General features: G+C 51.7%; 1 protein-coding gene and 1 pseudogene across 1 annotated transcript in view; one reads left to right on the plus strand and one right to left on the minus strand.

The window, feature by feature from the left end:
* The window catches only part of CA4 (carbonic anhydrase 4), a 9,946-nt gene extending 9,253 nt beyond the window's left edge, over positions 1-693 (plus strand). The window contains exon 8 of the mRNA XM_006154451.2: positions 385-693. Coding sequence (XP_006154513.1) covers positions 385-573 — 189 coding nt within the window. The 3' untranslated portion in view covers positions 574-693. The remainder of the gene's footprint in view (positions 1-384) is intronic.
* An 11,394-nt stretch (positions 694-12,087) lies between these two features.
* Positions 12,088-14,159, minus strand: LOC102500465 (26S proteasome regulatory subunit 4 pseudogene; annotated as a pseudogene).
* Between the last annotated feature and the right edge of the window lie 529 nt (positions 14,160-14,688).

Consider the following 14,688-nt stretch of genomic DNA (forward strand, 5'->3'; position numbering starts at 1 on the left):
GCTAAAAAAAAAAAAAAAAAAAAAAAAAAAGAAAAGAAAAGAAAAAGAAAGAAAGAAACACTAACTCCCAGGCTTCACTCTAGATCTACTGAATGGAAAACACTGAGGGTGGGGCCTGGCTGGTGTTAGTCCATGCTGGAGTTTGAGAAGCTCTGTCCACAGTGAGATGATGGTGGTAATTGTGGGCATAGTGTAGATGCTCGACACTGGGTGTCAAGGGAACTCCTGCCCGCTACGGAGGCCAAGCCCTCCCCATCATTCCTTTCCTCATTGTAACAGCCTTGACAGGTAGGGATTCTGAGTCCCTCTTTCCTAATGCGGGCTCAGAGAGGTGAGGTGGGGGCTCCACCAGCTCCCGCCTGCTGAGCCCCGGCCCTTCCACAGATCTTGGCATTCTCCAGAAACCTGTACTACGACTCGGAGCGGAGCCTGAACATGACGGACAACGTCAGGCCCGTGCAGCGCATTGGGCAGCGCACAGTGTTCACGTCCCAGGCCTCGGGACAGCTGCTGCCCTGGTCCCTGCCTGCCTTGCTGGTCCCCACGTTAATCTGCCTGATGGCTGGTCTCTGATGATGGCTTCCTTGACACATGACTCTGACCTCAGCCCTTGGAGGGCGTGGGCTTCATTTCTTAGGCTTCTCGGGCTGGACTTTGGAGATGATTAAAATATTGATATATTTTTGGACACACCTTTCTCAAGTCTGGTTTTCTGTTGTTTTTGTTCTGTTTTAAGGTTTTTGCCATAGGGCACATGGGTTCACCAGAGAGACAGACAGAGAGAGGGGGAAGTGAGAAATCATACCACAGGGGGGTGGCCATGCTGCAATCCCTTCCTCATTCTCCTCCTGGGATTTCGGGCACACATGCACATGTACCTGGTCTGATTTTCAAGCCCCTGAGTCTGGTCTGGGACTTGAGCCACGGTCAACCATATGGGAGTCCAGGGCTTTAACCACCATATCACTTGCTGTTTTTAGATCCCACAGCTGTCCCTGCTCTGTTCATCTCCCCAACCCTGTTCCAGGACAGGAGCCTTAAGGCCTGAAGGTTTCTCTCAAGTAGGTAGCACGGGTGTCCCTATTCCTGCCTTGTCCATTCATTCTCTGTCTATGCCCCACTCTCCTCTCTCGTGGCCAGAGATGCCGCGGGCACCTGGGGGCCCCAGCACAGAGGGGTTCCAGTCCAACCTCTTCCATATCTAGTGGGGGGAACTGAGGCCCAGGAAGGGAGGCCACATACTGGGGCTACAGCCAGAACAGCTAAGACCCCTGCCTAGTGCATTGCCCCTCTGTGGAGAGGGTTGTGTGTGGGTACTGCCCAAGCAACGTGCGCAACAGGGACTTTGCCAAACATTTCCTGAACATGTGTGTTCTAGATGGCACTGGGGATGTGGGCCATGAAATGGGCAGAAACGCCGGCTCCTGGAGTCCTCGGTCTAGTGGACAGACTATAAATAAAACAGGCTGGATCAGGGAGGGGTGGCTGCAGTTTATGTGGGTGGCAGGGAGGCAGCTGGGGAGGGTACATCCGGAGAACTGGAAGGAGGCAAGGAAGGAGGCCATCTGGAGGCGGCAAGCGTCCAGGTGTGGAGGAGAGAGCGCCTGTCGGAGGACAGCAGGGAGCGGCAGAATGGAGTGTGTGAGGGAGGACCGTGTGTGGGTATGTGTGTGTGGGGTGGACACAGATGGTGCTGGGACTTGGAGGACCCAGGGATGACGTTGGTTTCCAGTTCCCGGGGGGTTTGATCTGGCTGCGTGTGGTGTAGAGCTGTGGAGGGGAGGCTACTGCAGGGGTGGGATGGGAGCAGAAGAGGTGTCATGGTGAACGCGAGAGATTTGGGCCTACGCCCTTAGGACTTGTGAAGGTTCCCCTGACCTCAGTGATTGTGTCTCTAGAGGTTTTGGTCCCACTCGGGGCTCCTGGAGGACGAGACAGATGGGAGGTCCAGATTATCAGGGGAGAAGGAAAGGGGACCCACAGGCAGCCCCCGACACCAGGGAGAGCCTCACCATCCCCAGGACTGGGTTTAGGAGTGGGTCCATGAGTGGAGGTGGAGGCGTGTGGGGAACTGGCCTTGCTGAGTCATACAGTGACCCGAGGGGCCAGGGTCAGGCTGCTCTGGCTCAGTGGGAGGCTAATCCTTCTAACAGGCTCTGCAGAGAGGTGCTGAGACTCCCCACAGGAGGGTGAAGGATGCACCACCCAGTCTTAGAAACCTCTCTGGCTGCTCACTTAATGAGGAGAGCTGGTTGGAGGGGGAGACCTCTAAGCCTTCTCCTACCCTGGTGAGCCTTCTCCCGAGCCCCTGATGAGCTCCAGAAGAGGTGACAGGAAGAAGAAAAAGGACTGCTCTCTTCCCTTTCCACTCTCCCTTCCCTTGTCACTGTTCTGACCCAGAACGAATGTCCTCTCCCTTCACCGGTGACTACATAGCTGTGTGTGGGGGGTGGCACTGCTATTGCCTTGGCAACCGCAGGCAGCCTGAGTCAGCAGGGGGTGTTGGACGCTGAACTTGTTCTCCTTCGGTTCCCACACAGCCTGCTGGAAGCTAAGGTGCCCCTTGAGAGGCTCAGGGCTCTGAGGTCAGAATTGCACCCCTTGCCCCCGCCCTCATCTATGCCCTCAAGGCAACATTCAGTGAAGAAAGCGGCAGCAGAACCAGGAAATTCCAGGTCTTTGCAAGAGACTAGGGGAGCCCTGGCCTTTCCCAGCCCTCCCCTGCTGCCTGAGCCCGTTGCAATAAAGCTGGCCAGAGGGAGCCAGAACGGGCACAGCATGTCCAGGGCCCAGGCCGCGGGCCACTTCCATGTCCTGCCAGCCCTCCTGGCCTGGAAGACAGAACAGGTGCTTCCAGCACAGGACTCCTAGCAAAGTCACTCCCGGCCACCACCCTGGGAGTGGGAAGCCCACCCCTGGAACAGGCCCGCACCCTCAAGGTCGAGGCCGACCAGCATTTCTCCAAGCGTGTGTGTGTGTTCTGGAAGGGCCTCCCTTTGGAGCAGCGCTCTCCTTCCATGCTGCCTGCTGACTGCAGCAGACCCCCACCTTGGGGAAGGCTCTCCGTGCCCAGCCTGGGCCAGTTCCGGGCCCAGTGCTCTCAAAGGGACAGGGGCTACCACAGTGTCCTTCACTCCTGATGCCCCTCGGGTGTGCGCACATGGGCACATACTCTCCTGCATCTGGCCAGGTCTGAGAAAAGCCACTGGCCCTTTCCTGGTAGGTCCTGGCAGAGAACACGACGCCCATAGAAAACCTGCTAGGGCAGGCCTGGGCCTCACTGCAACCTTCAAGGGTGGGATTCCATCTCCCACTGTGTAGACGAAGAAGCTGAGGTGCAGAGAGGTGTCAGGGGGCCTGTCAGAACTGGGGGCGCCCTCTCTGTATGCCCTGGGGTCTTACAGCCAGCTTTCTCTTGTCTCTTATTCGGCATCCAAGGGAGACAGGGTGGGGTCTCCAGTGCCCTGGCCCCCTCTATCTATGCTGCTTGGTCTCTGTCCCTAATGGGCCATGTCTCTGGCCCCCCGTTTAGGTTTGGCATCCGGGTGGGAGGCAGGGGCTAAAAATACTCCCCATGTGTTTAGATGATTCTTGGAAAATAAACTTCCCCATCTTGGCTCTCGGTTTGCACACTTGCTGGCCCTGCTTCCTGTGGCTCTGATCTGACAGTCAGAGGCGGGGAGAGGAAGGGGACCCGAGAAGGGTCTGGAGGGGCCCAGATCACTCAGAGGCCGTGCTGTGGGTGGGCGCACATGTACTCTAGAGCTGCTGTGTCGCAAAGCTCCAGGGGCCGCCCATACAGAGACCACGCTGTGAATGGCACCCCGGCATGGAGCAGCCCTGAGGCTCAGCACTTACTGTGTATCATGGAGTGAAGAGGAAGGGAAGCTGGTGGCCCTGTTGTCATGGCTCCCTGTTGGCATGGCCTCAGTGTATCAGTTTATCCACCTGCAAAAGGGGCAAAGCTTGGCCCTCCCATCTAACTGGGTCTCCTGCCTCTACTAGGCTCCTGCTGATGACCTTGGGAGGAAGGCCAGGCCTATCTCCTGCACCTCGCATTACACACGTCCCAGCAGCTCTGTTTGTTTATCTGAGAAGGGACAAAGGCATTACCTCCTCTAGGGACGAAGGACAAGTCCAGAGCCCAGGCAGGCCTGGGAGGGGCTTCCTCTGGAGGGGAGCTGCAGGACAGATAGCCACAAGCCAGTTCCTTCCTCAGAGCCCTACTCCCGGAGACGGGACACACGGACATGTGGGAGGTCCTGCAGGTTGTTCTGAGTGGTGGCTGCCAGGCCTGGGAGGTCAGGAGAGAGACGTTGAGCAGGACACAGGGTGGGCTGTGAGCACATTTTGAACAAGGTTAGTCTTTCTCCCAACAAACACTGTTATTTCCTCTGTGCCAGGGACTGAGGATTCAGGGAGAAAAACATCCCAGTCTGGGGCCTTCTTTCCAGACTCCGAAACTGCAGGGCAGACACATCGGGCAGAGGAGTACCAGGTCCAGGGGCAGGGTGCACCTACACGGGAGGATGCACCCAGGGTCACACAGGCCCAGGGCTGAGTCCCCTTCCACTCCCGACTAGTGCGGGGCCCTTGGGAATGTTCCTTGCTTTTTCCTTTTTTTTTTTTTAGAATTTGCTATAGGGCATATGCCCTCACCAGAGACAGAGAGAAAAAAAGAGAGGGGAGAGAGAAAGAGGGGGGGGGAGAGAGAGAGAGAGAGAGAGAGAGAGAGAGAGAAAGTAAGTAACCTCTAGGAGAGATGACCACTCCATAATCCTTTTTCCTTATTCTCCTCTCAGGATTTGGGGCACATATGCACATGTGCCCAGCATGTTTTTTAAAGCCCTTGGATCCAGGACTCAACCTGCACTACCGCCCATGTGGCATCCAGCTGCCGTAACCACCATGCCACTAGCTGGCACAATGCTTGGGAATTTAATTCACTTTTCTGAACCTCAGTTTCCTCATCTGTAAAATGGGACTGATGGCAACATTTACTTTATTGTGTGATTCTAGAGAGGAAATAAGATGCCTGGCTAGGAGGACATATTCAACAATCTGTAGTTGCTATTTTTTAAAATTAGTTTATATTGGGACCAGCAGTTAGCGTAATGGCTATGTCGCTGGACTCCCACGTAGTCAACTGCGGTTCGTGTCCCCGACCTGGTGGCTTAAAACTCACGCCAGGCACGTGTGCATGCGTGCCCAAGATCCCGAGAGGAGAAAGGAGGAGAAGGGATTGCGGTGTGACCATCCCCCCTGGGGGGTGATTTCTCGCTTTCTATCTCTCTGTCTCTGTCTTTCTGGCAAGCGCACGCGCCCTATAGCAAAAACCTCTCTCCCCACCCCCAAAAAAGTTTTTATTTATTTATTTATTTAAATTTGACCAGAGAGGGACAGAGTGAGAGAGAGAGAAAGTGTGAAAGCAAGTTGCCAGGTCTGGGACTTGAACCACATTTGGCCACGTGGGAGTCCAGAGCCCTTAACCACCACCCCACCTGCAAGCCCCTGTCGTTATTTTGATTCTTTTTATTAGAGAGAGCATTGAAGGGTGGGTAGACCATGTAGGTGGGGATGGAAACACGGTGGAGGCAGGGACTGTGGGGAGTGACACACTGCGGTAAGTGGCATGTATGTGGGGGTGGTAAGCCTTTCCTATCCAAGGGAGAAACCACGAGGGGTCACTTCGTTCAGACCCAGCACATTTGTCCCAACCATATGGACCAGCGCACTGAGCCAGACCGCCAAGCTAACCTGTGCCCAGAGCAGCCCGAGGCCACCAAAACCTCAGAGGGAGAAAACGCCTGAAGCTGCTCTGCGGTTCTCATGTCCCTGCGTTGTTGGACTGAGCCCACAGGAAAAAAGGCCTTCCCAGGGTCCATCCTGCTTTCTTATTTAGTTATTTTTTTATTAGTTTAAAATAGAAGGCTTATGCACTTGTCAGAGAGAGAGAGAGAGTAAGCCCCCTCCATGGGTATGGGTATAGTCATACCGCAATCTCTTATCCATTTCCCCCTATTCTTGGGATTTTGGGCATACAAACATGCACACTCACACACGTGCCCAATGTCCTAGACTCAAACCATGCACCTGGCCACATGGGATCCAGCTGCCTAAACTGCCAGGCCATGAGCTGGTCCCCCTCCTGCTTTCTTGCTGTGGGCATTGACAGGGCTGGGGACCAGGTCCCCATTTCATGTTCTTCTAAGCCTGCTCTCCCGTTCCCCCAGAGCCCCAGGATCACTTGTGTACCCTCTGCTGTGTCCCTGGCTCTGTCTGTCAGTAGGCCTATCCTGTCTAGACTGGCTGCAGGCTTCCCCCAGCACAAGGCTGGTGCCCATCTAGATAAAATAAAGATGCCCATTAAATTTGAATTTTAGATAAACAATTTTAAAAATATATCCTAAAATTGCATACCAGAACATTACTCGTTATTTTCTGAAATTTAAATTTAACTGGTTGTTGGCCCAGCCACGGTAGAACCACCACTTGGGAGGCTGGGAGCCACGTGGGAGGCCGGGGTTTGGTATCCGCACAGGAGTAACTGCAGGTTTCAGTAATCCCAGCTACTGGGAGGCTGGGGTAGGAGGATTGTATGTTCCAGATACTGTCAATAATGTCTGTTTCTCTTCCTTTCCCTCTCTGCCTCTCTTCCTCAGAAAAGATAAATAAATTTAACTGGTTATCCTATATTTTTATTTACTAGGTCTGATGCTCCCACCCTCTTTTTGCTGAGGCCAAAAAGAGAAGAATAGGCAAGAAAAAGGCAGCTACTGAGACTGCCAACATCCCATCCCCTGTGGCCATGCACCTGGCCACACCTTCTAGGAACTGATAACAGACGGTCAAGGGATTTTCCCTCCTGGGTGATTCCAGTTTATGCTACCTGTGGGGAGGAGAGCAGGGCATGACTCAGGGCGGACTCTGGAGAAGGCCCACCTGCCTGGGGACTCTCTCCCCACAGTCTTCAACCACCAGGGGGGAGGCCAGTGCCAGGGAAATGGCTCATTCCTTCTCCCATGGTCTCTGCCTAAGCTGGGGCCTCTGGGGCACTTTCCCAGCAGCCCAGAGTCCCCCATCATCTCAACCCTTCTCGGAAAAGAACCCTCAGGCAGCGCCTGGCTGCCGCCCCAGGACAGGGAAGGAGGGGCCTGATGCCAGGGTTTTATTTACAAACCAAGGACAGACTTAAGAGGTACAGGACCTGGGGTTGGAGTGGGCTGTTCACGTCACCGCCTGGAGTACAGGAAGGGTGGGATCCAGATACCAGCAAGGAGCTGAGTCCCCTCTGTCCAAATTAGACACTCATTCCTTTCATCTTGTAATCTCCCTGCCATGTCACTGGCTACCTTTGCACACCTGCTATGCCAGGCCCATGGTGGTGAGGTACTTTACACTCGTTATCTCCCATAATCCAGAGGACAACCTTTAGGACATACACTCCCACTGTGACCACCCCACCCCAAGAGTGGGGGTTTTGGTCTGTTCTGTTACTGCTTACGGTAGACACTGGGACACAGCCCAGAGTGTCCTTCAAAAAATGGCCTATCCCAGCTGCCGTGAGTGCTGTCGGGGAGCACACCCAGGGAGAGGGAGCCTCAATGCTCCAGGTCACACTCCTTTCTGGGGTGGCCCACAGCCAATGGGTAGTGGATATGTGGGTATAAAGGCCTATAGCTCTTGGGGCTGGCCCCATAGTCTAGTAGTTAAGGGAACTGGGTCCCACATAGCATACTGTGCAGCTCAAATCCTGGCCCTAGCAGCCTGAAAAACATGCCAGGTGCATGTGTGTGCATGCTGAAAATTGAACAGGATGGAATCATGGAGGAGAAGGGATTGCAGCATGACCATGCTCCACTGAGGGGTGCTTTCTCCCTCTCCCTCCCTCTCTACTTCTGTCTCTGGTGAGCCCATGTGCCCTCTGACAACTGAAAATATAAAAAGCATTGTCCAGGGGCCGGCAGGTGGCATGATGGTTAAGAGCATTGGACTCCCACATGGCCGACTGTGGTTCAAGTCCTAGACTTGGTGGCTTGTGTTCTCACTTTATCTCTCTCTCACTCTGTACCTCTTTGGTCAAATAAAATAAATAGTTAAATAAAATAATTTTTTCTTTTAAAGGGTTGGTCAATTTGGGCAGGCTCCAAAGGGCCATTCCAGGTTGAGAGCTCCCCATAGAGCCAAAGTTACTGGCCTTCCCAGCAGCTGGACTTGCTCTCTTCCCCCTTCCCAGTCCTGCTCCCTCCCCTCCCTTCCAAAGGTGTCCTCCTGGAGGCACTCCCTGGCAATCGTTCTGCACTCTAAACCTTATCAGCTTTCTTAGGAAGCAGGTACGTCAGTGCCCAGAACAGCTAGAAATGGAGAGCTGGCCCCCATCAACACTGTGACAGAGGAACATGGTGAACATTGCCCTGCCCTACTCTGCAGAAAGACCAGGGGAGGTGCAATGGCATTCACTCAGGCGTAATTATTTGTTGTGACCTATATTTTACTTCCTTAGAATGACCTTTCAAGGTGATTTCTATTCTCCCCATTTTCAGATGAGGAAATGAAATAAATACACAGGACACACAGCGAACAAGTAGGAGAGTCAAGATTTGAGGCCAGTCGATACTCAAGCTGACCCTCTTGGAATCACTATGCTGCCACTTTTCCCATGGAAACTGAGGCTCAGAGAAGTACAGGAATTTGTCCCTGCCAAGTAATAAGTGGCCAAACTAGGAAAAGAACTCAGATCTGCAAACTCCACAGTCCTTGCTGTTCCCTTAAATGAGTGCTGTTAGTTGGCATAATGGTTATGTTGTTGGACTCCCATGTAGTCGACCGCAGTTTGAGTCCCGGACCTGGTGGCTTAAACCCACGCTGGGTGCATGTGTGTGCGTGCCCAAGATCCCAAGAGGAGAATGGAGGAGAGGGACTGTGGTGTGGGCATTCCCCAGGGGGATGATTTCTCGCTTTCTGTCTCTTTGTCTTTCTGGCAAGTGCATGTGCCCTATAGCAAAAACCTCTCAAAAAATAAAATAAAAGAGTGCTGCTGGCCTGAAAGTGCTTCTTGGGAGACCTCATCCATGGGACACTCAGATGTAGAAATCCCCATGCCAGTCAGTGTTTGAGACACATGCTGCACCCTAGACCTGGAATGCCTTCCCTGCCTACCCTCCCACAGCACCTCTCGTGAAGTCCGCCCATCAGCTAAGACCTGGCTTAAAAGGTACCTCTTTTGAGGGCTGGCAGGTGGTGTGGTGGTTAAGGATCCTGGACTCCTATATGGTCATTCGTGGTTCAAATCCCAGACCTGGTGGCTTGCTTTCTCACTTTCCCTCTCTCTCTTTCTCTGTCTCTCTCTTATCAAACTGAAAAATAATAAAAATGATAAATAAGGTTAAATAAAATAATGTATAAAAAAGTCATGACACACAAAAATAACTTACTGTATTTATAAAAAATTATGCTATCACCTGACTTACCCACCCCAACACACATTTCTCCCTCCTTCCTTGCTAGGAGAACTCTGATCTTGATGAAGTGTCTGATGGTAAGTGTCCTGCCGCAGAAGATGGAGTGTGCAATACTAAGCCCATCATGATACCTCTTTCCAGTCTCTATTGCAGTTACGAGTGGTTGATCTAGTTTCGGCTTAAAAAATAAACAGGGACCAACTCCCATGTAGTCGACCGCAGTTTGAGTCCCGGACCTGGTGGCTTAAACCCACGCTGGGTGCATGTGTGTGCGTGCCCAAGATCCCAAGAGGAGAATGGAGGAGAGGGACTGTGGTGTGGGCATTCCCCAGGGGGATGATTTCTCGCTTTCTGTCTCTTTGTCTTTCTGGCAAGTGCATGTGCCCTATAGCAAAAACCTCTCAAAAAATAAAATAAAAGAGTGCTGCTGGCCTGAAAGTGCTTCTTGGGAGACCTCATCCATGGGACACTCAGATGTAGAAATCCCCATGCCAGTCAGTGTTTGAGACACATGCTGCACCCTAGACCTGGAATGCCTTCCCTGCCTACCCTCCCACAGCACCTCTCGTGAAGTCCGCCCATCAGCTAAGACCTGGCTTAAAAGGTACCTCTTTTGAGGGCTGGCAGGTGGTGTGGTGGTTAAGGATCCTGGACTCCTATATGGTCATTCGTGGTTCAAATCCCAGACCTGGTGGCTTGCTTTCTCACCTCTCTCTCTCTGTCCCTCTCTGTTCAAATTAAAATGGATAAAGTTAAATAATTTTTTTAAAAAAGGTGCCTCTTTCATGAAGCTGTCCCCGCTTTTCTTCCCCCACCAAGACTAGCAAAGAGAAGGACTGAAGGACCGTGTCTTAGCCATCAGGGTTTCAAAGTGCCCAGGCCAAGATTGGCCATACAGAAGACAACCGGCAGCAAATGTTTGGAAGATAAATGAATAAAAGGAAGAATGATTATAAAGAATGGAATTACCAGGCACCATTCCGGGGCTGGAACTAAATATTTACCTTGCCTTTTGGGCAATGCTGAGAGATAAGCCTGCTTTCCACATTCTGTTTAAGCCAACTTCTCCGGTGGCTGACACAATTGACCTAGTCTGGTGACAGTTTGAACAGCTGTTTCCACCTGTGGGGCCTGAATGCACAAAGTGCTTGGTCCTCAGTTTCCACTGTTCCTCAGCTCAGGGTATTCTTGAGCCCTACATGGTACCCTTCCATTCTGCCGGCCTGATCTGCCCACAGTCTCCATGAGGTTGCAGGTCCAACCAGGGTTTCACTCCAGCTTAACTGTGGATGCATGCTCAGCCATGAAGCAAGGCCACTTCAGGCGCTGACCAGAGCGAGCAGGGACTGACCTTCCTGGGTCGACTGTCTGAGTGCTCTCTTGGGAGACAGTTCTCTTAAGGGAATAGAGTTGGACATGACAAGCGAGGTCTGGGTGAAGCCTCAGAGTTGCAGGGGAGAAGGGACTCCAAGATTGGTGTATGACCACTCAGCACCTGGGACTCATACTGCGGTTAGTAGTAGTTCAGAAGCTGTACATGAAAACAAAGAGGGACTTCATGAAGACACTACCACTTGTGTGGGAACGCTCTAGTGGAATATAAGGGGCCCACGAGCAACTCTGGGCCTGGTGCCCACCCTGTGAGCTGGTGCCTAGAAGAGGCAGTGGTGGTCACGGCAGATGAGGGGTACCTAGTAGACACCACATGGCAGCTAAAAGGACTAGTTCTTTTTTGTTGTTTAAATCGCCACAGAGTGGATGTATTCATCAGGGACAAGGACAGAAACAAAGAGAGTAAGTGGGCAACTCACAACCCCCAATGGTATGTGGTCACACCACAATCCTTTTTTACTCCATTGCCCCATCTTGTCGAGATTTTGGACATGCACACACATGCATCCAGAGTATTTTTTTAGCAACCAGGGCTTTGATTTGAACTGAGTTCAGCTCTGTGGGATCTGGTTCCCTTAGTCACTAGGCTATAGTGCTGGCCCTGAAAGCACTAGCTTAAGAGCACATTTGAGACACTCTGTGGAAGCTTCCGTCAGTATTTATAGGAAGAGTGGGACATTGCAGAGAGTTAAGGGCAAGGCCCAGAGGAACCTGAGTCATTACAGTGAGTGACACCTCACTGCAACCGAGGCTGCTGTGGTGAAGACAACAGCCGGCACAGAAGCTGATTCAAGAGGCACCGCTGCCTGGAGTGTGGGGATGCCTCATGGAGAGGGGCTGAGGCTGGTGGACGTCCTGAGTGAGCACAAACTATCGACACCAACACGATTATAGATGGAGTGTTTCATCTGAGCCTTCACAGGCATTGTGGACATGTTGCCACTTCTAGAGAGGGTACCATCTGGGCAGTGTGGCAGGTCCTGGACATTGCTTTTCAGGTCAGTTATGAAATTTGAATTTTCCTCCAAGCCCACCCAGAGTTAAAATTAGGAGCGATTGGGTTCTCTTTTTCTCTTTTCTTGGATCTATTTTTAGTCTTAGATTGAGGCCTAGCACTTCTATTACTAATGAAGGGGAGAACCGTGAAAAACTAATGCTGGACTCAGAAGCCCAGGGGAACAGGCAAGTCCCTGCTTCTCTGGGACTCAGTGGTCAGGGCTGGACGGATGCAGGGGATGCGGCAGCTGGGGAGTCTGCCGGCTCTACCTGCCACGGTGCTGGATGGACATGTGGTATTTGGTTTAGAGCCCAGGCTGCTGGGGAGCAAGCACCTAGGGAGAAGTGGTCAGGCTCAATTGTTCTCTCCCTTCCGAGGAAAGGCCAGGAAGGAAAAGGCCCCAGATTAAGCCATTGTCCTCAGTGGGTTAAGCATCATCAGGTAGGCCAGTCTGGCTGGGGGCCAGTGGGGAACACAGATCTCACGGCTGCTGGGGCTGGTGGCTGCTTTCCCAAGAATAGCTCATTCAACTTTGTCTTTCCCATCCCTCCCTCGAAACAACCACATCCCTGTCAAATCTCTGATAAGATACCATCAGATACTCCAAAGTCCAGTTTGGATTTAGAGACCTAAATGCAACCCAAAGTCCTTCTCTTTTCTCCTTTCTTTTTTTTGTGTGTGTGTGTGTGTGAAAGAGCACACTTTATTGTGCTGCACACTGACCTGCAGACAAAGGCTGCCCAGTGGGCGTACTCCACGTCACACTCCAGAAGACACATGGGAGGTCTGTAGTAAAAATCAGTCGGAACATGGATTCTTCTGGGCATGTTCCCAAACTTGTTGCCCACCTCAGGAAAACTGCCAACCACTTTCCTGAAGCGATGGTGGTTCACTAGAGATAGAGCCCCTCAGGGGTGCTTCTTGTTTTTTATAAAGAACATTTTCTTTAGACTTTTTGAAGTCTTCATTTGTTACTTTCATTCTGCGTTCTCTCAAGGCCATCAGACCAGCTTCTGTACAAACTGCCTTGATGTCGGCACCAGACAGGTCATCCTTAGCCATGATCAGGTCGTCCAGGGTTACATTATCGGCCAGTGTCATCTGCTTGTGTGAAGCTGAACTCTGCGCTTCTTGGTCTTTACATCAAGCAAGGGGAACTCAATCTTCCTGTCAATGAGGCCTGGTCTAGTAAGTGCTGGATCCAAAGTCTCTATTTGGTTTGTGGCCATAAGAACTTTCACATTTCCCCTTGAATCAAATTCATCCAGTTGTTTCAACAGTTACATTGTTCACCGAATTTCTCTTTCGCCATCAGAATTTGAGTCACATCTTTTTGTCCCAACGGCACCGATTTTATCCATGAACACAATGGATGCTGCATGCTCTTCGGCAATTCAAAACAGTTCCCATGCAAGTTTGGGCCCATCACCTAGGTTCTTCTGAATAAATTCAGAGCCAGTCACTCAAGAAAGTGGCTGAAATTTGGTTTGCAACTGCTTTGGCTAACAAGGCTTTACCTGTGCCAAGGGAACCAAAGAGAATGACCCCCTTGGGGGCTTTATAACCATCTCTTCATAATATTCAGGATGGGTGAGAGGAAGCTCCACAGATTCCTTACTCTCCTGGATTTGGTTGTCCAGCCCCCCCGTATCGGCATAGGTCTCCTGTGGGGCCTTTTCCACCCTCATCCCTGTGACCAAAGGATCCGTATCATCCCTCAGCACCCCATCACTGCATGCACCTTGTGGTTGAGCAGGACCGAGCAGCCTGGTTCCAACAGGCAGCACCGAGCAGCCCGGTTCTAACAGATCCTTGTCCACAAATGAAAGAATGCTGACATAGTGTTCTGATCCCACAGATGTGAACACGATGGCACAACTGTCATCAATGACCTCTTCCAATGTTCCTACTGACATCAGGGTCCCCCCCTCAGATCATCCACCTTTTGATCTTTCCTCCTCTTGCTTTTCTTCTGATGGTTTCATCTGTTCCTGATGTCTAAGGAATTCTTCTTCCATGAGAACGTAGTCTTTAATTCTAATTTCAGTAATTTTAACTGGCACTGTGTGTGAGGTGTCACCAGTGGCAGTTTGCTGGCAACATCTGGTCTCTTAAGTTTTCTTCTTTTTTCCCCCAACTCTAGTTGGGACAGGAGGTTCATACTTATTTTTCTTGTCCTTGTCATCCTTCTTGTCATCTCCAGGACCATGACTGCCACTCTTTGACCCATCTTGATCCAGCTGCTCTCGCCACCTGTGCCGGAAGCGCATTCACCCAAATCTTTTCTTTCTCGGTCCCTAGTCCCACCTTTTCACTTGCTGCCCCTTTCTCAATTAGCTCCTAAAGTCTGTGAGCCTGCAGGGGCAAAGAGAACAAAACCAAGATGTCAGTTTCTGTTAAATCGCTGCATGGCTCTCAGTTGTGCCTGAGTTTCTCATCTTCCGAGAGCAGAAGAGCTGCATTCTGGACACCCATCCATATTATCATATGTGATAAAACTCTGCCTTTGCACAAGTGTTATCAGTCACGGAGGGTTTCACATTCGCTTTCTCTTTCAGTGCTATCCCAGCACTATAAGGTATTCGGGGTCATGACGACCCTCATCTCTTATCAAAGGTGAGACCCTGGGTGTCTGTCCTTCTAGAAACTGCTCAGGGGGATCACAGACTCCAGTTGAGGGGACAGTGGGATAACATAGAGGCAGCTGATCAACCTGGGTTGGAAACCAGCTCTGAAACGTTCCACCTGCGAGGCCCTGGGCAAGCGCTGACCTCACCGAGCTCGGGGTCTCCTCTATAAAGAGGGCTGCTAACGCGTCGTTGGTAGAGCTGCGGTGAG

Source organism: Tupaia chinensis, unplaced genomic scaffold (assembly GCF_000334495.1).
Source record: "Tupaia chinensis unplaced genomic scaffold, TupChi_1.0 Scaffold000407_4, whole genome shotgun sequence".
Classification (NCBI taxonomy): Eukaryota; Metazoa; Chordata; class Mammalia; order Scandentia; family Tupaiidae; genus Tupaia; species Tupaia belangeri.